Source organism: Prionailurus viverrinus, chromosome A3 (genome assembly GCF_022837055.1).
Source record: "Prionailurus viverrinus isolate Anna chromosome A3, UM_Priviv_1.0, whole genome shotgun sequence".
Classification (NCBI taxonomy): Eukaryota; Metazoa; Chordata; class Mammalia; order Carnivora; family Felidae; genus Prionailurus; species Prionailurus viverrinus.
The window spans coordinates 105239582-105266292 of record NC_062563.1 but is presented as its reverse complement, the minus strand read 5'-3'; the positions used below and the strand labels follow the sequence as shown (position 1 = coordinate 105266292).

Genomic DNA, 26711 nt, shown 5'->3' with positions numbered 1-26711 from the left:
TTGTTTGTCCTAACACCATTTCTTTTTTCTTTTTTTTTAATGTTTATTTATTATTGAGACACAGAGAGAGACAGAGTGTGAGCAGGGGAGGGGCTGAGAGAGAGGGAGACACAGAATCTGAAACAGGCTCCAGGCTCTGAGCTGTCAGCACAGAGCCCAATGCTGGGCTCGAACTCACGAACCGCGAGATCATGACCTGAGCTGAAGTCGGATGCTTAACCAACTGAGCCACCCAGGCGCCCCTGTCCTAGCAACATTTCTTAAAAAGATTGTTCTTTCCCCACTGATTTGTCTTGGTACCCTTGTCAAAAATCACTTACGAGTAAATGCTGTCAGAACCTCTTTGGAAGCGCTCTGCTATGTGAAGTGGCACATAATACGGTTACAGCCTGAGACTGCGGGAGTTTCAGAGTCTTGAGAGAGGGGGACTCTCTCCCCCAGAGTGCTGGGGGGCCACTTTGGGAACCAGGAGCCTTCACCAAGAGTGATATTTCAGGAGAACGTGTCAGAGACACAAAGGGATTGAAGAGCACAGTGTGTTCAAGAATGATTACAAGTTGGAGGTGCCTGGGTGACCAAGTGTCCAGCTCTTGATTTCAGCTCAGGTCATGATCCTGGGGTCATGGGACTGAGCCCTGCTTCGGGCTCTGTGCTGAGTGTGGAGCCAGCTTAAGATTCTCTCTCTCTCTCTCTCTCTCTCTCTCTCTCTCTCTCTCTCTTTTTCTCTCTCTCTCTCCTTCCGCCCTCTGCCCCTCTCCCTAGCTCACACGCTCAACCTCTGTCTTTAAAAAAAAAAAAAAAAAAGAATGACTACAAAGTCTGGTGTAGTCAGAGAGGGTGGAGGGGAGAGTGGTGGCAAGTGAGGCTGATATGGGAGGTTGGGTCCTCGTTGCAGTCACGTAGGCTATGTTGAGGAGTTTTGAATTGGTGCAGGCAGTAGGGAGCCAAAGAATGATAAATCAGAGCTGGGAGGTGACCAGACTTGTTATTTTAGGAAGGGCTGCCTGACGGCAGATGGGGAATGAGAGGGGTAGCAGCAGGACCTACTAAGGGACTGTTGTTACTTTGTGGCTGAGAGATGGCACCTGAATAAAGAGGGGGCAGTGAGACCATAGGGGAGGGCGTAGCTGATAGATTTTTGCAGAGAATTAATAGGGCTTGGTAACTGGTTAGATGTGAGCATGAAGGAGAAGGTGATGCTGTCTACTTCACGTGGTCATGGAACCTGGAAATTATTCACTTCCTTTTCTTGGTTCTTTTATTCTATAGATGTTAATATTCTTTGGGTGTTAAAATTTTCCTTTTAATGCAGAAAGTATCTTAAAAGATTTTTTTTTTTTTTTTAATTTACAGGTCACATATGGTCCAGGCAGCTTTACCTAAACACCTTTCCAACAGCTTCCATTTTGGCGTTGAAGACTGTTCTCAGCAATGGTGAGATTCATTTATCCAACTACTGTTTCTTACAGGATCGAATGCTAGAGTGCTTCATGTAACTGTAAATGAACAGAGCACATACTTTTTTTTGGGGGGGGGTCATTCTTTATAATGGAAGTACATAAGGTCTGGAGTATTTTTCAATTTTTTTATGATTACAGTTGTTATAGTTCAAGGCTTTAAAAAATAATAGCTACAGTTTTTGACTAATTCCTATGTGCTAGGCTTGTAACACGTTATATTGGTTAATCGTCACCAGTTTTTATGAGGGGGTTGTTCTTTCCATCTTGCGGACGATGGAGTGAGTCTGTGAGAGGCTAAGTGACTTGCTCAAGATTGCACAGCCAGTAAATGGCAGGACTGGGTCCTGAGCTGTCTGGGGACTGTGATGCATCCTCGTAATGCAGGGTCTTTGCAGAGGCCTTTGCTTCTACACTGCCATAGCGCAGGGCCCTCTCTTCAGTCACTCTCCAGAAGGGAAGGAAGCCGACCCTTGCCTGGTCCATGTTGTGCTTATGGTCCGTGGAACCCTGCCTTTCCCTATGGTTAGGGCGGAATTGAAATCTCATTGTTTTCTTGGCCTTTTGGAGCTTTACTTTTAGTCTTCTTCTCTTTCATATTATTAACCCCACTTGTCAAGATGCTGTCATACCTTGCTTGAGGGGTTCAGAAGAGGGTGGTGACCTGAACTCTTCCCTTTATTTGTTCACTGACTAGTTGGGTGACTCATTCATTCGTAAACTACTAACTCTGCCCTCTGTTGTGAGCCAGGTAGTGTCCCCAACCTGAGCTGATATGGGGCCTGCAGAAGCCTTCGTGAGGAAGGCCAGAGACTGGCCTAATTTCTCAGAGACTCGAAAATAGCTGCTTTCACTCTTCGGCTTTCTGTTCAAGCCTGTTGCCCTGCAATAAACTTTATTCTCTCGAGGGCTGTTTTAATCCTCCTTTTCACTTTTCTCACAGTGACTAAATTCTCAGCTGAAATGCGGTTGTGTGTACGCGGTTTTTGTAATCAGTATTCCCATTTCCTTGAGTCCACTAATTCCTGTCACCCCTGCCATTGCCCTCACTGGACACCACCATCCATGGGATTGGTCAAATGGCTGCCTCTAAGACATGGTTTTTCATAAAAACTTGATGTGATACATGCATGTAGTTAGAAAAATTCCAAGAAACACAAAAAAGCAAATCTCTCGTTCTAACCCCAAACGCATCAGTTTTCTTCCTCAGAGGCAACCGCTGTTACCAGTTTCCTTTATATGCTTCTGAAATTAACCTATAAAGTATATTCATATCCCCTCCTGGTTTTTTCAACATGAAGGGCAGGATGTTCTATTACTCTTCTGCACCTTGCTCTTCTGAACAGGTCATTTATAGGACTTTCCACACGGGTACATGGCCCTGCTCATACAGCAGAGGTCGCCATTTGCCAAGACTAGACTGTTGATTGTGGGCTCCTAAGGGCAAGTAGCAACCCTCGTAAGGACAGATCTCCATCTTTCTTTAGATGGCTACATCCGTCGTGTGGACAGACTGTAACTTCTGTAACTAGGATGGACATTTAAGTTAGCAGAATAAAGTTTTGATTTATGTTTTAAAGAAAGACTGTCCTCAAAATATGATTCTTTTTTTTAAAAAAAAATTTTCTTTTTCAACGTTTATTTATTTTTTGGGACAGAGAGAGACAGAGCATGAATGGGGGAGGGGCAGAGAGAGAGGGGAGACACAGAATCGGAAACAGGCTCCAGGCTCTGAGCCATCAGCCCAGAGCCCGACGCGGGGCTCGAACTCACGGAGCGCGAGATCGTGACCTGGCTGAAGTCGGACGCTTAACCGACTGCGCCACCCAGGCGCCCCCAAAATATGATTCTTAAAGGTTCAGGATTTTAGTGACTTACTTTCATTAGTAATGATTAATTCTTTGGTGCTGGCAATATTTTCCCACAGGCGTGGAGCATCTAACTCAAAGTTTTATTCCGTCTACCTACAGGCCCTTTGTCATCTCCAGGAACCAGAGGCAGCCGTCATTTTGCCAGCTTGACCCGTGCGCTACAGACACAATGCTGTATTTCTTCTCCCAGTAACTTGATGGGCCAGCAGTATAGATCCTATAGTTTCTTCACCAAATGTACGTAGACTGGCTACAAACTTCCCATTTCGTGAAACAGAAAAATAAAAGGTGCTTTCGTATCTCAATTTTTCTTCTTTTTCTTCTTCCTTTAGTGAGTGAACACTTTAGAGACTAGTATATGATGTGCTATTAAAATAAAAATATTCCTTAGAGTACCTCCTGGGATTATGTCGCATGTAACCAGCTGTATTTGTACTGTTCTTTGGGGAGCACGCGTTTACTTTTATCCCCTTGGTTGGGTACCTGAGACCTAAGGAGTATTGAATCGTGGCCCAGATCCCTGCTGATGTAGATTCACACCAAGAATATAATCAAAGTCTGTTTTTAGTTGCACTTCAGTTGAGGAGAGAGTACAAATCAGGAAAAGTTAATTTTAAGTAGACATTGTTTTGCTAACACTGCTCTGACTTGCAGTAGTGTTTGAAATAGTCGAGTCTGAACTGAAATTATCTTGATTCGTAATAAATGGAGATTGATTTCAGAACTCAGCATTAGACAAATTAAAAGAAATTAGAATTGGAATGCTTGGCTGGCTTACTCGGTAGAGCATACAACTATTAATCTTGGGGTCGTGAGTTCATGCCTCATGTTGGGTGTAGAGATTACTTAAAAAAAAAAAGAAGAGCTTCTGTTTAAAAAAAAAGAAATTAGGATTATAAAGCCAATTCATTTTAGATTATTTGGTAAATACAGAAAATCAAAAAGAAGAAAATCACCTATAATTCTACTACCTTAAAATACTGGTCGGCTACTTTTTTCGTGCAGCAGTGTATTAGATGTTTTTCCATGTCAATACCTAGACTTCTTCAGTGCAGTGTCGTGACTACAGAGTATTTAATTGTCACTTTATCAAAGATCGCTTCACTTTGGAAGTCTCATAGTAGGTAGGTCATTTGTGTAGCAATGCAGAAATGAGGACCAGGCTGTAGGGGGATTGCAACTAACACAGGCTCAGTTGTATCTGTGGATTTTGGTGCAAAGAGAAAAGAGGAAAAGATCAAAAATCAGAATTCGAAGGACGGTTGCTACTGAATATATGTCATTTGGCACCATTGTAAAGTCAAAAAATTACAAGTCAAGCCATCATAACCCAGGGACTGTCTGTAGTTTTTCCCCTGCCCTAGAAGTCCTTTTCTCTAACTCTTCTTGTTTTAGAGGTGCCCCTTGCCCTTTGACACCCCTGTCCGTGCACTGTTGTCTCGTATCTGCCTGACTCTCCATTAGCCTACGTTCTTCCCCAGTTACAGGACTCTGAACCCTTATGAGTTTATTGCTCCCAAGTCACACTAAGATTAACTTTAAGAGGATGAACTCGGTTGAAACTAGCATTGAGCTAGCTAGCTTTTGCTGTTTCAGTAAGAAATAGTCTTTGATTTTGTAAATTTCCTCCAAAAAACCCCCCACAAAACCCAAAAACTATAATTTATCAAAACTCATTAAGATTTCCTAAGAGTATTTAACATTGTACTTGTAAATCTATCCCTCTGTTATGGGTGTGTGTGTGGGGGGGGGAATCTACCATTTAAATACCTTTGATCCAAATTAGCAAGTAGTTTACTTAGCATGATTAAGTCTGAAATAGCTCCATGTATCAAATTGGATGTAATAGTGGATTTTGCATATACGTATGTGTGTGTGTGTGTGTGTGTGTGTGTGTGTGTGTATAAAACATGAAATATATTTTACCTAACTATGGTAGTTAACAGGTATATATGTTAATCTACCTAAGCCCTTCCAAAAATGACAGAAAGAGCTAAAATAATAGTAAATCTATTCTAAATAACATCTCAGGTTAATTAGAATCAGACCAGTATGTTCTGATGTTAAAATAGTAAAATCTTTGTCAAATAACTTAATTCAACTTAGAGCCATTGAAAAAATTATGTTTGTGAATAATAGTAAGAATATGAGATAAGGCTCACAATGTAATATGGAAAAAAAACCAGGATGCAAAATTGTACATGTAGCATAATTTCAGTTTTGTCTAAAACAAATGAAATATGTATGTACACTTATGTGTATATGCACGAAGGAAGAAAAAATGTATGTTCTGATTTAACAGTGGGATTATGATTAATTTTTGTATGCTCGTCATAGTGTTTATATTTTCCAAATTTCATTTTTTACTTCACTTTATTTTTTTTAATGTTTATTTATTTTTGAGAGAGAGAGAAAGAGAGAGAGAGAGAGAGAGAGAGAGACAGAGCGTGAGTGGGGGAGGAGCAGAGAGAGGGAGGGAGCTGTCAGCACACAGCCCAACGTGGGGCTCGAACTCCCGGACTGTGAGAAACGGCCTGAGCCGAAGTCAGATACTTAACTGACTGAGCCACCCAGACACCCCTATATTTTCTAAATTTTAAAAAGTAACTATTTCTGTTATAATCTGAAAAAAGACTAAAACCAATTTTAATAGCATAATGGCATTCAAGAGTTGACATATGACTCACTGTCTTTTCCCGATGTAGTTCGAAATTTTATTTTCCTCTTAGAATATGTAATAAAGAAAATGAACTAAACTTTTTAGTCTTTTACATCTTTGTCTCAATATCAATCTCTTTTTAAAATAAGATCCTTTTTAGTATTTTTTTTTTTTAGAAATAAAGAGTGTACCCTTTTATTAAAAAAATTTTTTTTTTAATGTTTACTTATCTTTGAGAGAGAGAGAGAGACAGAGTACAAGTGGGGGAGAGCTAGAGAGAGAGGGACACAGAATCCGAAGCAGGCTGCAGGCTCTGAGCTGTCAGCACAGAGCCTGATGCGGGGCTCAAACCCACGAACCGTGAGATCATGACCTGAGCTGAATTCAGATGCTTAACCAATTGAGCCACCCAGGTGCCCCAGATCCTTTTTAGTATTAATGAGTGATTTGCTTATTCTAAGTGAAGAAAAACTAATTGACCTCTTAATATGCCCCCATTAAAAGTGCTTTCATTGTGAACTTTCAAGTTTTTGATGGCATCTATAGGTAGCACCATTTTTAAGCGGTTAGGAAACAAAATCAAATGTTTAGTGAGAATTTAGTTTGGGGTTGGTGATTTTATTTCAAACTTGTGTTCTTTTAAGTGAATCAGCGTCAAAGTTTGAGCTCAACTTAAAGCCTTTGCTCTGATCAGGGAGGTGCAAAGCAGCATGTGATGTGGAATCTCAGTTACTTCTGAGCTTCAGTTATGAAGATCAACTCTAATATGTATGTGTTTAGATAAATGGGATACCGAACAGATTAAAGCCTTTAAAAATATAAATCCAAAACATTTTTCCCTTTCCATGCTATCTACTCAGAAGATCAAGGGAAGACCTTTCAGGAAGCAAGCAGGTAGAACTTTTAAACCCTAAGGGTAGGAGAATGAAGATACTCATTTGTTTTCCGGAATATGTTTAGTATTTCCAGCATGTAGATAGATGTATCTTAGAGTTTTGAGTACTACAACATTTGTGTGGCTGTGATTCTTTATTAAATAAATTGTAATGGGACAGAATCTATGACTGTAAAATCAATTGGTGATACTTTGAAAGGCTGGAAGTCCTTGGGAAGATAGGACTTAAATTGGCTACATCAATAGAATTCAGTAGTGTCGAAAGTAACGAATCTGAATATTCCACAAGTACAGAGGGGTAAGTACTGATTGAAATGTATGGTAGAAAAAGATTTGGGAATCCTAGAAATTCACAAATGGAAATAAATCAGCAGTGTAGGGGTCTATACATCAAGTGAAAGGCAAGCATGGTTTGAGAATACACACACTGTATGCAAATATTAACTATCAGACTCCTACCTCCTCATTCCTTCCTATGTATTGTTTAGATTTTAATTAGAGTTGAAGGTGAATGTGGGCATCTTATTTTGAAGGATGCACAGAGGTATTTAAGGCATTCACAGAAGAATAGAGCAAACAGTTCACAGTATTAAGATTTATGAGTTCAGATTGCAATGTTGATTCTTGTTTGGGCTAAGAAACCTGTATTTAAGGATAGGTATTATCTCAGGGGTTATAGTGGTGGCAGGAGGGCAGGGAAGAGACCTGTAACATAGTTGATGAGATGTCTGGGAAATGAACTACCGGCAAATGGGATTTAAATGTTGGCTGTCTTTTGTGGAGGGAGGCCATGCGCTTTGAGAATAGTATAGTCATCTCTTGGGTTGTCCAAATGTAACCATGTGTTTGATATGTATAAAGAATGATATAATTTTATTTTCATCACCACAGTGATACAAGTGAGCTGGACTCTTTGGGCCTTTTTTATTCAGCAGGGGACCACAGATCATTGCTTGGTAATTAAAAAACCAAAAAACCTGTTTCATTACAGTGACAGCAGATGAGCTATGGAAAGGCGCTTTAGCAGAGACTGGTGCAGGAGCAAGAAAAGGAAGAGGCAAAAGAACTAAGAAAAAGAGAAGAAAGGATTTGAACAGGGGTCAGATCATTGGTGAAGGTAAGCTTATTTATAAAAAGTCTAATGTGCTTTTTAAAGTTTCCCTCCCAGTTTTGTAGAGATTTTTATAGCCTAGAAACCTCATACATTTCTCATGAAGGGCATTAGGTTTGCAGTTTTAGAATTAAACCAAATGGCTCACTTAATGCCCCATGATTCTGGGGGACGAAAATCCCATAGAAAGGAATTCATTCGGTTATTCATTCCACAAGCCTAAGTGCCCTTGCGTCCCATCTTCTGTGACAGTGCCCTCAAGGATCTTATGATTCGGTGAAAGTTGGCAAACCTCTGCAGAGGGCCAGATGGTCAATATTTTTAGCTTTCTGAGCCACATGGACTCTGTTACAACTCTTCAACTCTGCTAAGGGGGCACAGAAACAGTCCTAGACAATATGTGATCTAACCAGGAGAGCTGTGTTCCAGTAAAACTTTATAAAAACAAGTGGTGGGCAGGATTTGGCCCCTGAGCCTTAGTCTGCCAACCCCTGGAAACATAACTGTTTATACTTGTGTTTTTTAAAGAGTAAAAATTGTATAGTGTACTTGGATCAACATTTTGTGCTATGGTTATTGACCAATTATCCTTGGTAATAATAGCCTTCAGGCATAAAGAAAACACCTTTCACTGCACTCACGTGTCTACTTGAATCTTTTTCTCTGATGACTCACCTTATATCTTATTTTTTAACTTTTTAAAAAGTACAGCAATCATATGTGTATACTTTCTCAGTAAAAAAATTCAAAGATTGTAGAGAAATCTAAAGTCCCCTTGATGCCCTTTCTATCTCCCCACCAATCCCAGTTGCTGCCCCCCAAGGAAGGCACTGATTTCATTTTGATGTGTTTCCTTCTGACCTTTTTTATTTTTTATTAAAAAACAATTTTTTTTTTTTTTTTTAACATTTGTTTAGTTTTGAGAGACAGAGTACGACCAGGGGAGGGGGAGAGAGAGAGGGAGACACAGAATCTGAAGCAGGCTCCAGGCTCTGAGCTGTCAGCACAGAGCCCGACAGGGAGCTCAAACCCACGAACCATGAGATTGTGACCTGAGCTGAAGTTGGACGCTTAACTGACTGAGCCACCCAGGCGCCCCTTCTTCTGACCCTTTATAATGTTTTTATATACATAAATACCCTAAAAGAAATACATATTTTCTTTTTAAAAAAGTAAATTCTATCGTATGGTACATTCTGTCCTATAATTTACTTTTTTCACTAATATTAGGTCTTAGAAATTGTTCCACATCAGTATTTCTATAGCAACCTCATTCTTTGAATTTAGTGTAGAATATTTCACGGGTTGAAGATGCCGTAGTCATTTAACCAGTCCAATATTGCTGTACATTTAGATCACTTCCACTCTTTGCCTTTACAAGTAACACTTCAGTGGACCTCCTTGTCCAAGCACACTTACGCCTCGTAACTGTGTGGGAATGTTTCTGTAGGTAGCATTAAGTGGGATTACTAGTTATTACAGTAGGTACACTTAAAATTTTAATAGATGGTGCCAAGTGGCCTGCCAAGTGATTGTTAGTTTTTTTTTTTCTTTTTTTTCAACGTTTTATTTTATTTTTGGGACAGAGAGAGACAGAGCATGAACGGGGGAGGGGCAGAGAGAGAGGGAGACACAGAATCGGAAACAGGCTCCAGGCTCTGAGCCATCAGCCCAGAGCCTGACGCGGGGCTCGAACTCACAGACCGCGAGATCGCGACCTGGCTGAAGTCGGACGCTTAACCGACTGCGCCACCCAGGCGCCCCAAGTGATTGTTAGTTTAAGCTCCCTCCAGCAGCATCATTATCTGTACACCCCTTGCCTACCATTTTAGCACGTAAGAAACGAATGATTTTTAAAAATTCTTATTAATGTATGTTTTCAAACCTCCAGGGCGTCATGGCTTCCTATGGCCTGGTCTCAATGTCCCTCTCATGAGAGATGGAGCTGTACAGACCATTGCCCAAAGAAGCAAGGAAGACCAGGAGAAGATAGAGGCTGAGATGGTCCAGCAGAGGGAAGAGTGGGACCGGAAGAGGAAGATGAAGGTTAAACGGGAGCGAGGATGGAGTGGAAACACGTGGGGAGGCGTCAGTCTTGGCCCCCCGGACCCTGGTCCCAATGGAGGTAGCTGAGTCCTGGTATTGCTTACCCTTGTGATGGAGAGAGTACTTGTAGTTCTAGAATTGCTTAAGTGGATTTTACTTGTCTGTTTAGATTGCCTTTTTCCAAAAAGGATTTGAGAATTATTGAAATAACTTCGTGTTAATTACTCAGTTGTATTTTATGGAACACTAGAGGCCCATACGCAAAAGTAGTCCACACACAGGATGCAAAGCATTGGCTTCTGGAATCCTTACTGTGTGGCTTCTCAGAGCCTTGAATGTGGTGGTCTATTTTAGATCTATATAGAGCTACTTGTCGGGTGCAGTTCCTCAAACACAGGTGCTCATGGGGTACCTATGGAGCAGCGTGGCTTGGGAGTTCTGTTTTGATAACAGAAGATAAACCAGATAGTTGTCATTCAGTGTCATAAAAGCATACATGAAATAAAAATTGCTAATACTTATCAGGCCAAATTAGAAAATGAAGTCCTCCCCGCACCACCCCATCCCGAATATGTAAAGAAGTAAAACTCATGTGAAAAATTCAATATTGTCAATGAGTAGGAGATGAAGAAATAGGCAAGTTTGGCTGCTTTGTTAAATTTGGCTTAAAGAGGAGAGAAGTTGAGACGGAGAGATTCCGGTAAACATGCTTAGAACGGAGCAAAATGCTTCAGTTGAGTGGATGAAGGTATGGGAGGGAGAGAAAAAAAACCCGTAAACTAAAACCCTAATGAGGACCCAGACCCAGGGTGGATAAATGGATTAACTCGTGACTGTGGGTTCAGGTGGAGCCTGTGTTGTTGGTAGTGGAAATGTGAGCCTGCTGGGGGTGTGGTGGGTGAGTGGTAGCTGTCTGGTGGCTTCGGTTAGTCTGTGAGGAGGAGATGGGGTCATCTGCTGAAAGTAGGGTGAGCATTGATGAGCATGGGCACCAGAATATTTTGATGAAGAGACAGGTATCTAGGACTGGCTTCAGAATTACCCAATGGCAGCAAAACTAAAAGGCAACCGACAGAATGGGAGAAGATATTTGCAAATGACATGTCAGATAAAGGGTTAGTATCCAAAATCTGTAAAGAACTTATCAAACTCAACACCCAAAAAATGAATAATCCAGTGAAGAAATGGGCAAAAGACGTGAGTAGATACTCTTCCAAAGAAGACATCCAGATGGCTAACACACATGAAAAGATGCTGAACGTCACTCATCATCAGGAAGATACAAATCAAGACCACAATGAGATACCGCCTCACACCTGTCAGAATGGCTAACATTAACAACTCAGGCAACAACAGATGTTGGCGAGGATGCGGAGAGAGAGCATCTCTTTTGCATTGTTGGTGGCAATGCAAGCTGGTGCAGCCACTCTGGAAAACAGTATGGAGGTTCCTCAAAAAACTAAAAATAGAACTACCCTACAACCTAGCAATTGCACTGCTAGGTATTTACCCAAGGGATACAGGTGTGCTGTTTCGAAGGGGCACGTGCACCCCAATGTTTATAGCAGCGCTGTTGACAATGACCAAAGTATGGAAAGAGCCCAAATGTCCATCGATGGATGAATGGATAAAGATGTGGTATGTGTATACAATGGGGTATTACTTGGCAATCAAAAAGAATGAAATCTTACCATTTGCAACTATGTGGATGGAACTGAAGGGTATTGTGCTAAGTGAAATTAGAGAAAGACAAATATCATATGACTTCACTCAAATGAGGAATTTAAGATACTAAACAGATGAACATAGGGAAGGGAAGCAAAAATAATAATGAAATAGGGAGTGGGACAAAACATAAGAGACTTTAAAAAAAATTTTTTTTAATGTTTATTTGTGAGAGAGAGAGAGACAGAGCGTGAGCAGGGGAGAGGCAGAGAGAGAGGGAGACACAGAATCCAAAGCAGGCTCCAGGCTCTGAGCTGTCAGCACAGAGCCCGACTCGGGGCTCGAACTCAAGAACCATGAGATCGTGACCTGAGCCAAAGTCAGACGCGTAACCGACTGAGCCACCCAGGTGCCCAAGGGACTTTTAAATATAGAGAACAAACAGAGGGTTGCTGGAGAGGTTATGGGAGGGGGGATGGGCTAAATGGGTAAGGGGCTTTAAGGAGTCTGCTGCTGAAATCATTGTTGCACTATATACTAACTACCTTGGATGTAAATTAAACAATAAATACATTAATTTAAAAAAATTACCCAACGAAGTAGGAATTGGACAGAACTTAGAGGAAAGAAGATTGGCTAGGAGTTGATGATTGTCGAAGCTGGCTAATGGGTGTGTAAGACTTCATTTTGCTGTTCTATCTTATTTTTTATGTGAGTGAAATTTTCTATAGGAAAAAGTTAATAAAAATCAGAGAACCCAGAGTGTTTGAAATGGCTGCTGTGGTGAGTGGAAAGAGACATAAAAGGCCAACAGGCAGCAGGGAGGACTTGACTGAGTTGGAGACCATGACTTTTTCGTGGCCCACGTGTGTACTCTGCTTTGACTTCTCTCTAGCAGCGGCACCCCGTAGGTCAGGTGTGGCCAGGGAGTTGCCTTGATTCTGGCCTAGGTGGTATGGTGGGGAGAGAAGAGGGGGAGGAAGTTGAGGCTATTTGCAACGTCTGGTGGAAGTGATGGCTTACGGTGTCTTGGCTGAGTGGCAGAGGCTGTGAAGACCACAGGGGGTCCGAGGGAAAATAAAGAAGGGGTCAGGAGTCTGGTGGTGCTGGGGAGCTCCAAGAACCACCACCTTGTGGGTTGCTGAGTGAGAGAGCTGCAGGGGTAGGAGGATGCAGTCAGGGAGATGGCCGAGTTTTAGGAATTTAGTGGTGGAGCAGTCTGGTGATCATGGAGGACTAGGGTGTGGCCTTGGGAGTGACACCAAAAGATTTGAGATTCCTTCTCACTTAAAAATCAGTGATGGTGCCTGGTTTGAGAAATGCTTTCGTGCACTAATTGTAGAGATCCGTTTATCTACATGCCTTCTTCTTTTCTCTCCACAGAAACATATGATGATTTTGATACCAGAATACTGGAGGTAGGCGTGCTGCATCACATACCCAGTTGAGCCTTTAGAGACGTTGGTGTGGGTAGAGTGGGAATAGTGTGAGTGGAACCATGAGGAACAGCCTTTGGTGCGTGATTTTTTTCTGAGACACGGAGCTGGTTCGGATAAGGGAATAATGAAACTTTAATTTCAGTTACTTGATCCTGGCTGTCCTGACTGCTGCCCTCTTTTGGGGGCTACCAGTTGCGGTCTCATGACAAGGCAACTTCAGGGGTACGGTCAAGAACAGAATTTGGAGATTACTATTGAAACCCTCCCTTCTAAAGCCAGCATTAGCAATCTGTCCTGGCACTCAGTTCATGGGGCAGGGTAAGAAAGCTTTGAGTTGCTGTGAATGCCCAGCTCTTGATGGGGAAATGATCTTTTGGGCTGTTTGCAGGCCGTTGAAACCGAAGCCTGTGTCAGGGAAATTTCAGTCACTCTTTCCAGGGTGATTGAAAATCACCAAAACAGTCCACTTCCCTTTGAGCTAGTGCTGCATACTTGGCTGGTGTTAACTATCATTTGGAATAACCATTTATTGATTTTGTGATTGAATATGTATATTATTTCATCAATATCGGTACTTTATGTTTACAAGCATTTTATGTCTTTGGGGCCCAGTTTATATCTTTTGGAAGTTAATCCCTTTGAAGAATTCTTATATGTGGATGATTACCTACAAGATTGTCCACGGGTGTGGACTCGACCTTTTCCTTTAACCTTACTTTTGGGAAGGGACCTGCCATGTAAGCAGTTTAAGGTAACAGTTTCATAGATCCTGGCCTTTTAAATATGCCAAAACAAAACAAACAAAACACAGATTTTCCTGTAGTTTCCAGTAAGCAGGTATTTCTAAATTTTGTATTATCCGGTGAGCCTGTGAGCCTAAACCTTAGCATAGAGATTCAGTCCTGTGCTCATTCTTTCTGTAGACTGCATTTTCATTTCTAAGATACACATCTTCTTTGTTTTAACATCTCTGATCACCGGGAATATGTCTTATAATAAGTCAGTTACAAATTCTTTCCAAGTTTGGTCAGCAACTTTCTTCCTTTGTGAAATTCACTAAAATAGTGTATATTGAGTTGTATGGTTTCTCTCTTTTTTTAAAAAATTTTTTATTGTTTATTATTTTTGAGAGAGAGAGAGAGAGAGAGACAGAGAGCAAGCAGGGAAGGGGCAGAGGGAGAAGGAGACACAGAATCTGAAGCAGGCTCCAGGCTCTGAGCTCTCAGGACAGAGCCCGACGTGGGGCCCGAACTCACAGACCGCGAGATCACGACCTGAGCTGTAGTCGGCTGCCCAACCAACTGAGCCACCCAGGTGCCCCAATTTGTATGGTTTCTAATCCGTTCAAAAGTTATCTCCGTTCAGCCTTCTAACAACCTTAGGAAATAGGAAGGGAAAGTTCGATTTTACCACTAGAGAAACTGCAGAGAGAGGTTTCCTTTGGAGAGTTTGCTGTTGCTACTCATGACTTAGAGGATGTTGTAGCTACTCAGGTGGCGCTGTGGTGTAAGGGGCTCAGTCCAGTTCCCTACTTCAGAATTTCCTTAAGGTGTAATATATATGAAACATTTTGTCTTTTAGGTAAGAAATGTTTTCAACATGACAGCAAAAGAGGGAAGAAAGAGATCAGTCCGTGTCCTGGTCGCTGTGGGGAATGGCAGAGGAGCCGCAGGTGACCGGGGCGTGATGTGCATGGTGCTGGAGGTGGGGGCAGAGGACAGGTGTGGCCTGGGCTCAGCCCTGGAGTCTGCGGGTTCTTGCCGGTGCCCAGCCCCTTTGTACAGATTAAGCCTTTTAAGTGGTTTGGGCTCATATACCTTGTGGTAAACACGTAAAATTCCTTGGAGGGAAAAGGAACAGAAGTTCCTCTATCTGCCTTTTTCTATGAGAACAATGGATATTTTAAAAGGCTTAAGATACTGTTGTCTTATGTATAATGAAAAATTAGGGAGGGAAAGCCACTAAATGTTCAATAGTAGGGGCGTAGTTACGAAAGGAGTATATCCAGGGCGCCTGGGTAACTCAGTTTAAGTGTCTGACTCTTGATTTCAGTTCAGGTCATGACCTCACAGTCCTGAGATTGAGCCCCATAGGCCCTGTGCTGGGCATAGAACCTGCTTAAAATTCTCTCTCTCTCTCTCTCTCTCTCTCTGTCTTTCTCTCTTTGTCTTTCTCTCTCTCTCTCCCCCTTTCCCTCTTCCTCCCTCCCTTCTTCTCCCTCTCCCTCTGCCACCCCTCTCCTGTGTGCATGTGAGCACTCTTTCTCTAAAAAAAAAAAAAGTATAGCCACACATTGTAATATGCTGTAGCCATTAAAGAATATTTTAGAAAATTATTTATGAAATAATGCTAATTAAAAATAAACAAAAAAACTTCATATAAGACTGTATAATACAATCCCAATTTTTTGTTTTGTTTTTTTTAATATAAAGTATGTTTATATGCAAAGACTAGAAGGATATACACTGAAATGGTTAATAATGTTTAATCTGTAGGTTTGCCAGTCATTTAAACTTTCTTCTTTGTACTTCTCTGTAAAATTTCCCCAGTGAACATCTGGTTTTGAAATGTATACACAAACGTGTACAGGAGAGAAAATTGGAAAACTGCCTACTGACACTTTTTGTCTTTAAGTTTATTTATTTTGAGAGAGAGAGAGAGTGCGCAAGACGGAAAGGAGCAGAGAGAGAGAGGGAGAGAATCCCCAAGCAGGCTCTGTGCTGTCAGCGTAGAGCCCCACACGAGGCTTGGACTCACAAACTGGGAGATCATGATCTGAGCTGAAATCAAGAGTCAGACGCTCAACTGACTGAGAAACCCAGGCGCCCTGCTTTATAGTACTTTCTTATATATAGTTTAAAAATAAAATATATTCTTCAAAATAAAGAATTAATGTGATAGCAAATAATGGCAGCATTTCCATTAATTTGTGATAAATTTCATTTTATAGGGTTAAGCATTCACAAACTTAAGAATTGTTGATTTTATTTCCTGGTTAATTGAAATTTGAATTGCATTTGTAAGTTCCAGCGAAGTCATGGTTTTTCTCTATAGCAGTGTATATTTTTCCCCAACCTTTCTGGTTATTTTAATCTATTTTTTAAAATGTTCAAGGGCGCCTGGGTGGCGCAGTCGGTTAAGCGTCCGACTTCAGCCAGGTCACGATCTCGCGGTCCGTGAGTTCGAGCCCCGCGTCGGGCTCTGGGCTGACGGCTCAGAGCCTGGAGCCTGTTTCGGATTCTGTGTCTCCCTCTCTCTCTGCCCCTCCCCCGTTCATGCTCTGTCTCTCTCTGTCCCAAAAATAAATAAACGTTGGAAAAAAAAATAAATAAAAATAAAAATAAAAATGTTCAAAACCATTTATCTTATTAGTTTAGAGCATGATTAGTTTTTGTTTAAGTATATTTCATTTTATCTAGAGACTTACAAAAGGTAATGTTATACACCTAACCTTGGATTTCATAGATACTTTCAAATGTAATCTTTCCAAAATGCCCCAAAACAGATAGGCACATCTCAGTAGCCTCGTGTTTTATGGTTTGTTTTGGATAGCAGGTTTTCTGTGGGCAGAAGACAAATGAAATGCTACGAAATATTGTAGGAACTGAAATTTAAAATGTAGTGAAAGACAGTATGTGCCAAATTTATGCCCCTTTTTTTATTTGTCATTTTTCTTTTTTAAGGTTTTGCCATTGGGAAAGCCACTGAACGAGCAGATGCTTTCAGAAAAGTACGTACATCTTTCGTTGATACTAAAAGTTCGGTGTGCTGGGTACCATTAGAACCACACACACACAAAATAATAAAAATAAGAACCCTCCCCGGAGGCTTACTGTCAACAGTTACTTAACTCATACATAGCCTAAGCAGTACCTGTTTTCTTTTGCGTCATTTTTAGCAGACTTGTGATTGCTTCCCAAAAGTATGAGACAGCTGGGAAGGCTTGAACTCTGACAGAATGTTCGAAGATACTAAGGAATTATTGTTAATGTTTTTTAAATATGATAGTGATACTGTGGTTATAAGTTTTTTTTGTTTTGTTTTTTAATTTTTTTAATGTTTATTTATTTTTGAGACAGAGAGAGACAGAGCATGAATGGGGGAGGGTCAGAGAGAGGGAGACGCAGAATCCGAAACAGGCTCCAGGCCCTGAGCTGTCAGCACAGAGCCCGACGCGGGGCTCGAACCCACGGACCGTGAGATCATGACCTGAGCCGAAGTCGGCCGCTCAACCGACTGAGCCACCCAGGCGCCCCATAAGTTTTTTAAATTAAGTCTTTTTATAAGTATGTAATGAAATGTTTAAGTTGGAAATTTTCAGTAATAAAATATTTTCTGCAAGCTGTTTTTTAACATCTCCAAGAAAATGTAAATTCCAATAGTAGATTTGAGAATAGTGTTTTCCTTCTTTCTTTCAGGCAAAGAACAGAGCAGTACAATATTTACACTATGTGGAACGGTACGAAGACCATACAAGTGAGTGTTAATCATTTGTAGGATTACACTTGTTTCATTATATTTGATAATATATCTCTAAGGCCATCTTCGCGTTTCTCTGCTTGTTACCATGTTCTGGAACAAATAATTATATAAAATGCATAAACAAATTTTCTTCCCTAGTGATGAGTGAAATCAGAATCTTGTCACTCATCCTTGGCCAATGTGTGCTGGCTGCTTTGGTAGCATTAGTTCTGTGGTGGCATTTGCAAGGGCATTAAAGCTACACACCTAATCCTTATGCTTATGTTTTTATCCTCCAGTATTCCACGATATTTCTTTAACATTTAAAAGGACGCATATCAAGATGAAGAAAAAACCCAGAGGTAACCGAAAACACTCTTATAATTTGTTAAAGATAAAGCAGAGTAATTATCACAATTCCATCCTGTCCTGTATTTTTGATCAGTTGTATTGAACTCATTTTGAAAATACCAAAATGGAAAGGCCTGAGTTTCATTTAAGAAGGCCGAGGCTCCCAGGGAAATAAAATATAGTCAGCGCATTCAGGCTCCTGTGAACACAGGCGTGTACCAAGGGTAATTCTAGGTGGGAAGAGCATACTCTGAATAGGAAATAGTAACGGAATGAATCATTGGGTTTGGATAAGTGCGAGCATTCATTTCTCCTTGAGAATTCATCGATGCTGCTAGATGGCCTACTTACAGCTTCTTCAGTTCCAGTCATTTATTCACATCGTCAAATACTGATTGAACATCATCTGTGAGCTGGGTGCTATGCTAAGCTCTGGAAGCAGAGGTAGACTTTCTTCCTGTTGCAAGCAAGGAGGCAGAGTTCAGGGTCACAGAGCTGTGGCAGTCATGCCCAGTGGACTTTGGGTATAGAATTCTTGAGCACTTTGATTTTGTTTAGCTATGGTTCTACAGTAAAAATGATACTCTTGGTATATCTTTATTTTGTTTTCTTTTATTAAAAAATTTTTTTTAACATTTATTTATTTTTGAGGGAGAGAGAGAGCATGAGCAGGGGAGGGGCAGAGAGAGAGGGGAAGACAAAATCCGAAGCAGGCTTCAGGCTCTGAGCTGTGAGCACAGAGCCTGATGCGGGGCTTGAACTCACGAACCATGAGATCGTGACCTGAGCCAAAGTCGGACACTTACCTGACTGAGCCACCCAGGCACCTCTATATTTATTTATTATTTTTACAGTTTATTTATTTATTTATTTTGAGAGAGAGAGAGAACAAGTAGGAGAGGGGCAGAGAGAGGGAGAGACAGAATCCCAAGCAGGCTTTGCGCCATCAGCCCAGACCTTGATTCGGGGCTCGAACTCAGAGACTGTGAGATCATGACCTGAGTTGAGATCAAGAGTCAGATGCTTAACCGACTGAGCCACCCAGGTGCGTGCCCCTCTAGGCATATCTTTAAAAGTTTGGATCAGGGGCGCCTGGGTGGCTCGGTCGGTTGAGTGACCGACTTCAGCTCAGGTCGTGATCTCACGGTTTGTGAGTTCGAGCCCCGCCTCGGGCTCTGTGCTGACAGCTCAGAGCCTGGAGTCTGCATCGGATTCTGTGTCTCCCTCTCTCTCTGCCCCTTCCCCACTCATGCTCTGTCTCTCTCTGTCTCAGAAGTAAATAAACATTAAAAAAAAAAATTAAAAAAAAAAGTTTGGATCAGAAAAAGAATAAGACACCTAACTTTTTCATGTCAAAGCTAGGACGTGGAAATCAATCTGGAGGAAAAAACATCAAATTCAGTACTAATTGTGCACCAAGAGAACCTGCCTATTTTTAAGTGAACTTACCTTCTGCTTTAAAATCACAGTCATTCATATGCCTAATAAAAACCTTTATTTATTATTAGAAAAAGTATTAAATTGAACACTTAGACGTCAAGCTTATACTTGCACTATTCCTATGATAGCTACTACCCTGAGTGGCTGTTGGGCACTTGAAATGTGGCTACTGAGATCTGTGAAGTACAAAGGCTTAGTATGAAAAAAAAAAAGAATGTAAAATATCTCAAAATTATTGTATTGATTACATGTTGAAATGATAGTGTTTTGGATATATTAGGTTAATACAGTATATTACTAAAAATAATTTTACCTTTTTTTTTGAAATGTATCAGTGAGAAAATTTGAAATTCCATGTATGGCTTGCATATATGGCTTATGTCCTATTTCTGTTGAACAGCGTTGGTTTAGATACATTTATATCCAAATGATTTTTGAAAGATAGCTACAGTTTTCGTTAATTGCCGAAGTTACCTTTTTTATCTTCCCTGTCCCCTCAAGCTGTATCTTTCAGGTTTCTGTCTAGTTGAACACATTCCCTGTGCATTGAGGTTAAATATACATTTAGACAGCATAAATATACATTTATGTATATTTATATACATAATTTTTAAATACAAATTAAATATAAATTAAATATAATTTAATTATATTTATAATTATAATTATTTTGTACATTTTTTACAAATTATATATTTTTATAAATTATAAATTTTTATAAATTATAAAATTTATATATTTTTATAAATTATTTTATAAATTTATAAAATATTTTATAAATATGTTATATATTATAATTAATATAAAAATTAAATATAAATACAAATTTATAAAACATAAATATACATTATAGACAGCATTTCCTAAACTATGTTCCTGTGCATCACTATTTCTATGAGCAGATACTAATAACTGTGAACTCCAGAAAGAGTGTCATGTGGGAAAACGATAAAGGAAAGTAAAAAAAAAAAAAAATGTACATCTTTGTGATTGTCACAGTCTTTTTTTTAAATTTTTTTTTTTTTTAACGTTTATTTATTTTTGAGACAGAGGGAGACAGAGCATGAACGGGGGAGGGGCAGAGAGAGAGGGAGACACAGAATCTGAAACAGGCTCCAGGCTCTGAGCTGTCAGCACAGAGCCTGACGCGGGGCTCAAACTCATGGACGGCGAGATCGTGACCCGAGCCGAAGTCGGCCACTTAACCAACTGAGCCACCCAGGCGCCCCTGATTGTTACAGTCTTTAATGCACTACTGTGCAATGTGAATCCCCCAGAGGGGGATAGAGAATGTAGCGTTTTCAAACTTATTTAGTCATGGGACACTTCTTCCTTGGCTGCAGCATGGTGTCTGATTCCTCACACAGCACTGCTAAACGTTTCCTATCTTGCATCCGTGTTCATCAGGGAAATTGGTCTATAGTTCTCCTTTTTAGCGGGGTTTCTGTCTGGTTTTGGAATCAAGGTAATGCTGGCCTCATAGAAAGAGTCTGGAAGTTTTCCTTCCATTTTTATTTTTTTGAACAGCTTCAAGAGAATAGGTGTTAACTCTTCCTTAAATGTTTAGTAGACTTCCCCTGGAAAGCCGTCTGGCCCTGGACTCTTGTATTTGGGAGATTTTTGATTGCTAATAAGATTTTTTTACTGGTTATGGGTCTGTTCAAATTTTCTGTTTCTTCCTGTTTCAGCTTTGGTAGTGTATATGTTTCTAGGAGTTTGTCCATTTCTTCCAGATTGCCCATTTTATTGGTATATAATTGCTCATAATATTCTCTTATTATTGTTTTTATTTCTGCTGTGTTGGTTGTGATCTCTCCTCTTTCATTCTTGATTTTATTTATTTGGGTCCTTTCCTTTTTGATCCAACTGTCTAGTGGTTTATCAATTTTGTTAATTCTTCCAAAGAACCAGCTTCTGGTTTCATTGATTTCTGCTGTTTTTTTGGTTTCAATAGCATTAATTTCTGCTCCAATCTTTATTATTTCCTGTCTTCTGCTGGTAAGCATTTCCTATCTTCACACACACACACACACAAACACACACACTTTCATTAAACAAGGAGTTTTTGACACAGTGTGTACCTCAAAGACTTCACAGTCAAAGTACATCCAAATAATTCCCACGGGACTATGACCATTATTATATGGGTATTTGTATATGTACACAACTGGCTACCATTTGGGGAGGGCCATGTATGGTCCAGGTGCTGTGCGGTATTCACACCTTCCCTTGGGAGCTCGCCATCAGCTCTGCCACGTAGGTGTGGAGGGCAAGGGAGGTTCTGGCCTAGGATCATTCAGTGAGCGGTAGCAGGTTAGAGTCTGCCTTCTAGGCCCTTCCAAGGATCTGCCTTGCATGGGCACCAGTCTGCAGGTGTGTGTGCATCTATACACATCTACGCGTGCATACATTTGTTCACACGTGGACGCATGTTCTATGTGTATAACTCTGCGCACGGAAGAACAGACCACCCCGTTGTTGCCTGTCTTAGCTACCCTCTGAGGTCCCCGGTTCTTATGTGATCTGCCATAGCTATGGGGTCCACTTTAATTGGCTCTTTCAAGTAGAAGGGATGGAACGTTAGTTGCTTGTATCCAAATGTAGTTTTTACACACATATATTGAATTAGTATTGAAAATTGGAAATTAGAGGGGCGCCTGGGTGGCTCAGTCGGTTGAGCATTCGACTTCAGCTCAGGTCATGATCTCGTGGTTCATGAGTTCAAGCCCCGCAAAGGGCTCTGTGCTGACAGCTCAGCCTGGAGCCTGCTTCAGATTCTGTGTCCCTCTCTATCTACCCCTCTCCTGCTCATGCTCCGTCTGTCTGTCTCTCTCTCAAAAATAAACATTAAAAAAAATTGGAAATTAGAAAGACAGTAACATGTAATATCTAGAGTAGATCCTCTGCCTTAAAGCAGGGAGGCATGTGCTAAGTTTCATGTCTGGCTAATCAAAATGTGAGTCTAAATTTGGGGTGTCTTTCTCTCACTGCCGCCTGCATTTGCTGGCTATTGATTTAGGGTCTGGGGATACAGTAGAAACAAACAATATCCTAGCCTTCACAGAGCCCACATTCTAGTGAGGGGAAGCATCAGATAAACAAGTTCCACTAAGTGCCTGAAAACAGCAATTAAGATGCTATGTTTTGTGGGGAGTGGGGGAAAGGGTGCATTACCAAAGCCAAGAGAGGAGTTCTTCCTGGAAGAGGAAATAGGTATCTCTGCTCAGTGCAAATAAGCAATTGAGGAGGGGGAGAATAGACATGTCCCTCTGCCCTTAGCCAACATGGGCGTGGGGGGCCTAGAACTTTCACACATTTCTGTTCATCTTTATAATATTCCTGTTTTTTTGCCCACATGTTTAAGAAATTTATATATATTGTTTTTTTAGTCTTTATAACATCTCATTTAAATCAGTGTCGTTATGGAAATTAAGGAAGCTGTCCAGGGAAGCAATGAAGCCATAATATGAATCAGGGCCTCCTAAGCCCAGAGCCCAGAGCTGTGTGAAGGCCAGTAGGGTGACTGCGTTTTTCCTTTTCTAGGCTACGGCCTCCGCTGCCATCGGGCCATCATCACCATCTGCCGGCTCATTGGCATTAAAGACATGTATGCCAAGGTCTCTGGGTCCGTCAACATGCTCAACCTCACACGAGGCCTCTTCCGTGGGCTCTCCCACCAGGTAACCCTTCCCTAGGCTCTGAAACAGAAGTTCTAGTTTGTATTTCATATTTGCATTTAGGCCATGATGGCCTGGGGCCACCAGGGGACTTGGGCATTCTTTGTTGCCTGTGGCTGCATCAGTTTAAAGTTAATCCAACTGGAGAATTAGTTCATGAAAATTACCCTTAAAAAATACTTCAGGGGTATTTTGAAGTTTCAAAATTTAGTATTTTTCAAAGCCAATAATTATAATCTGTGTTTTTTTACGAAAAGAATTTATGCTTGTTCTATAGCTCTAACAATATAGACACGTAAAGTAAAAAGAGGAAGGCTGTTTCCTAATTTAGTTCTTTCAATTGGGACTAGAGTGAAGCCTCTAGGGAACCTCTCCACTCTAGAGTGCTGTCTTCAGTAGAAGCACAGGCGGTTTTCAAGTTACCTGCGTAGGTCGTTTAGACAGACACCTGCGTTAGTAGGAACCATGAATGTTAATATGCCAAGTTCTTTCTCTGCAGAGCTGAAAGCCCTGGGCCGCTACCCAGCCTGCCCACTCAGCCCGGGCTAGGCTTGCAATCACTCTACTCCCCAGTGAAGAGGCCCCTCTTCCTAGGTTGCCCTCTTACCTGCTCCGAGGCATTGTGTGCTCTTGAAGGGATGGACCTTAGCGGAGGGGAAGGGTCCTTAGCTAAGGGTAGACCTTAGCAGAGCTGGATGAGCAGAAAAGACAGCCAGGTTCAAGAGACTCCACTTGCTGAGCTATTAAGGACTTTGACAGGCTTCCTGACACTTAAAAGTGTGATGGCCAGGGGTGCCTAGGTGGCTCAGTCAGTTAAGCGTCTGACGTCGGCTCAATTCATGATCTCATGGCTCGTGAAATTGAGCCCCATGTCGGGCTCTGTGCTGACAGCTCAGAGCCTGGAACCTGCTTCGGATTCTCTTGTCTTCCTCTCTCTCTGCTCCTCCCCCGTTCGCTCTCTGTCTCTCTCTCAAAAATAAATGAACATTGAAAAAAAAAAAGAAAGTCTGATGGCTAGGTTTAAGTAAAGTGGTCCCTGGACTAATTATACATGCTCTGTTTAAAATAGGAAAGTTAATTAGAAGAAAAAGCTTTAGAGGTGCCTGGGTGGTTCAGTCAGTTGAACATCCAACTCTTGACTTCAGCTTAGGTCATGATCCCAGGGTGTGGGATCAAGCCCTGTGCTCTGCACTGAGCATGGAGCCTGCTTGGGATATTCTCTCTCTCTCTCTCTCTCTCTCCCTCTCTCCCTTCCTCCCTCCCTCCCTCCTCTCTCTCCTTCCCCCTCCCCCTTTCCTTCTCCCTCTCCCTCCTTCCTTCTGCCCCTCTTTCCCCACTGTCACTCTCTCTTTGAAATAAATAAAATGAGAAAACAAAAGTTTTAGGTTAAGAGATCCTTTTTGAACAGGTGTGTGTGTGTGTGTGTGTGTGTGTGTGTGTGTGTGTTGTTACTGTCTAAAATATGCTTCAAAAACACTTCTAGGAGGGTCTGGGTGGCTCAGTCGGTTAAGTATCTGACTTCAGCTCAGGTCATGATCTTGGGTTTTGTGTGTTCGAGCCCTGTGTTGGGCTCTGTGCTGACAGCTCAGAGCCTGGAGCCTGCTTCCGATCCTCTGTCTGCTTCTTTCTCTGCCCCTCTCCTGCTCGAGTTCTGTCTCTCTCTCTCTCTCAAAAATGAATAAACATTAAAAAAAATTAAAAAATAAAAAGCACTTTCAAATTCAAACTGTTTTAGACGTCTAATTTTTTGATGTAGCTACGGTATTAGTTTCAGATAGGTCATATTTATGGTCAAGTAGATTTGTTCTTTTATATAATATTTTTGTTTTAAGTTAGTACTTTGGATTTTCTGATATGATTACCAGGTATCATCTCTTCTAAGATGCTGTCAACTGTAAAATGTTGCATTATTTAATGTGCTATTCAAAAAGAAAAAGAATGTCACCAATTTAAGCAACATGCCATTGATTATAAGATCTACCAATTTATTTTGTTTTTATGAAGCAGCTCATCTTTTTTTCTAATTTCAAACTTCTGTAGGATTAGAGAGAATAGTACAAGATGGCCATAAAGTCTGGAAACAGGAGATTGGCATATCAGGTATTTTAATGTACTACCAATAAACTAACTGTGTTTCCTTTTTCCAGACTTCTGTGGCTACTGTCCATGATAAGTCCCCTTGGCCCTCTTACCCAATGTCAGCAGTGAACAGCTCATGGCCAATCTTTGTGTCTCAGTACCACCCCCATGCAGCCCAGTCATTTTGAACCAGGCCTCAGACATCACTTTATGTCATTTGTAAATATTTCAGTATGTATTTCTAAAAGATAAGGATTAAAAAGTACCCGTTGGTACTATTATACCTAAAAAGTAACACTGCCACAGTATCTCGAGTTACCTAGGTAGTGTTCATAGAAATGTATCCATTTGTATATTAAAAAGAAGTTTGTTACATAATTTGTTTTCCAGAAAAGGTCTGTAGATTGTAAGTTCTTGCCATGTCTTTTAAATCACTTCTAATCTGTAGGTTTCCCTCTTCTTTTTTTTCCTTGTGTGTGTGTGTGTGTGTGTGTGTGTGTGTATTTGTTTTTATTTATATTATATTATATTATATTATATTATATTATATTATATTATATTATATTATATTATATTTTTTAGGAAACTGGGTTGTTTGTCTTGTAGCTTCCCAGTCTGGTGCTGACTAAATACCTGTGGTCCTCAGTGCAGGTCTCACCCTGCACGTCCTGTAAAACATTAGCTAGAGCTAGGGGCTTGATGAGATTCAAGTTCAGTTTTGGGCACAGCGTGACACATAATTGGGAGGGTTTGGAAGGCAAGAGACCAGAGGCCAAGGCCCTTCCTCCAGTCCAGTTGGGAGTGGGGAGATGATGCCATGCACCCCAAATCACTGTGGTGTAGCCACAAAACACATTACCCGGAATCGACTTTGAAATGGTAAGTCCCCCAAGTGGTACGTGGGAAGTTCCCGATCTTCAAGTTACAGATGTATCTCATAGACCTAACCTGGCGTTCTCAATTTGGTCTTGCCCAGGAAACCCACCAACAACTGGCTGATAAGAAGAGTCTCCATGTTGTGGAATTCCGGGAGGAATGTGGCCCTCTACCCATCGTGGTGGCCTCTCCCACGGGGGCCTTGAGAAAGGATCCGGAGCCGGAAGATGACGTTCCAGACATCCGACTGGACTGGGAAGAAGTGAGGGCGGCGCAGGGAATGAAGCGCTCGGTGTGGTCAAATTTAAAGAGAGGTGCTACGTGAGCTTCCCTCTGGCCTTGCAAGGTTGCCACGTCTGGTACTGCCTGGCACCGAGAAGAGACTCAGCCCTTCACATTTTGGAACGTCACTTTCTTTTTAAAGGAAAGGTCAACCTTCTTTATTTACAAATAATAAAGAACTACAACTTTAATTTATTGAGCACGTGGTATATACCAGTCACTGTGAGAGGAGCCGCGCGTACATATTTTAGTTCAAGACTGCTTTAAATATTCATTTAAACTAGCAAAAGCAGGGGTACCTCGGTGGCTCAGTTGGTTAAGTTTCCCACTTTGGCCTAGGTCATGATCTTGCGGTCCGTGAGTTCAAGCCCCGCGTCGGGCTCTGTGCTGACCACTCAGAGC

The 26711-nt window shown here is 41.2% G+C and overlaps 1 protein-coding gene across 2 annotated transcripts in view; it reads left to right on the top strand.

Annotated features, from left to right (window-relative positions):
- The window catches only part of MRPS5 (mitochondrial ribosomal protein S5), a 29484-nt gene extending 2984 nt beyond the window's left edge, over window positions 1–26500 (top strand). Inside the window, exons 2-12 of one of the 2 annotated variants that reach the window (XM_047853091.1) lie at window positions 1354–1434; window positions 3428–3565; window positions 7874–7999; window positions 9885–10118; window positions 13088–13122; window positions 14725–14815; window positions 16827–16873; window positions 17562–17619; window positions 17904–17966; window positions 22939–23075; window positions 26128–26500. In XM_047853091.1, coding sequence (XP_047709047.1) covers window positions 1354–1434; window positions 3428–3565; window positions 7874–7999; window positions 9885–10118; window positions 13088–13122; window positions 14725–14815; window positions 16827–16873; window positions 17562–17619; window positions 17904–17966; window positions 22939–23075; window positions 26128–26352 — 1235 coding nt within the window. In that variant the 3' untranslated portion in view covers window positions 26353–26500. The remainder of the gene's footprint in view (window positions 1–1353; window positions 1435–3427; window positions 3566–7873; window positions 8000–9884; window positions 10119–13087; window positions 13123–14724; window positions 14816–16826; window positions 16874–17561; window positions 17620–17903; window positions 17967–22938; window positions 23076–26127) is intronic. The other variant, XM_047853092.1, reaches the window with a different exon arrangement.
- The last annotated feature ends 211 nt before the right edge of the window (window positions 26501–26711 follow it).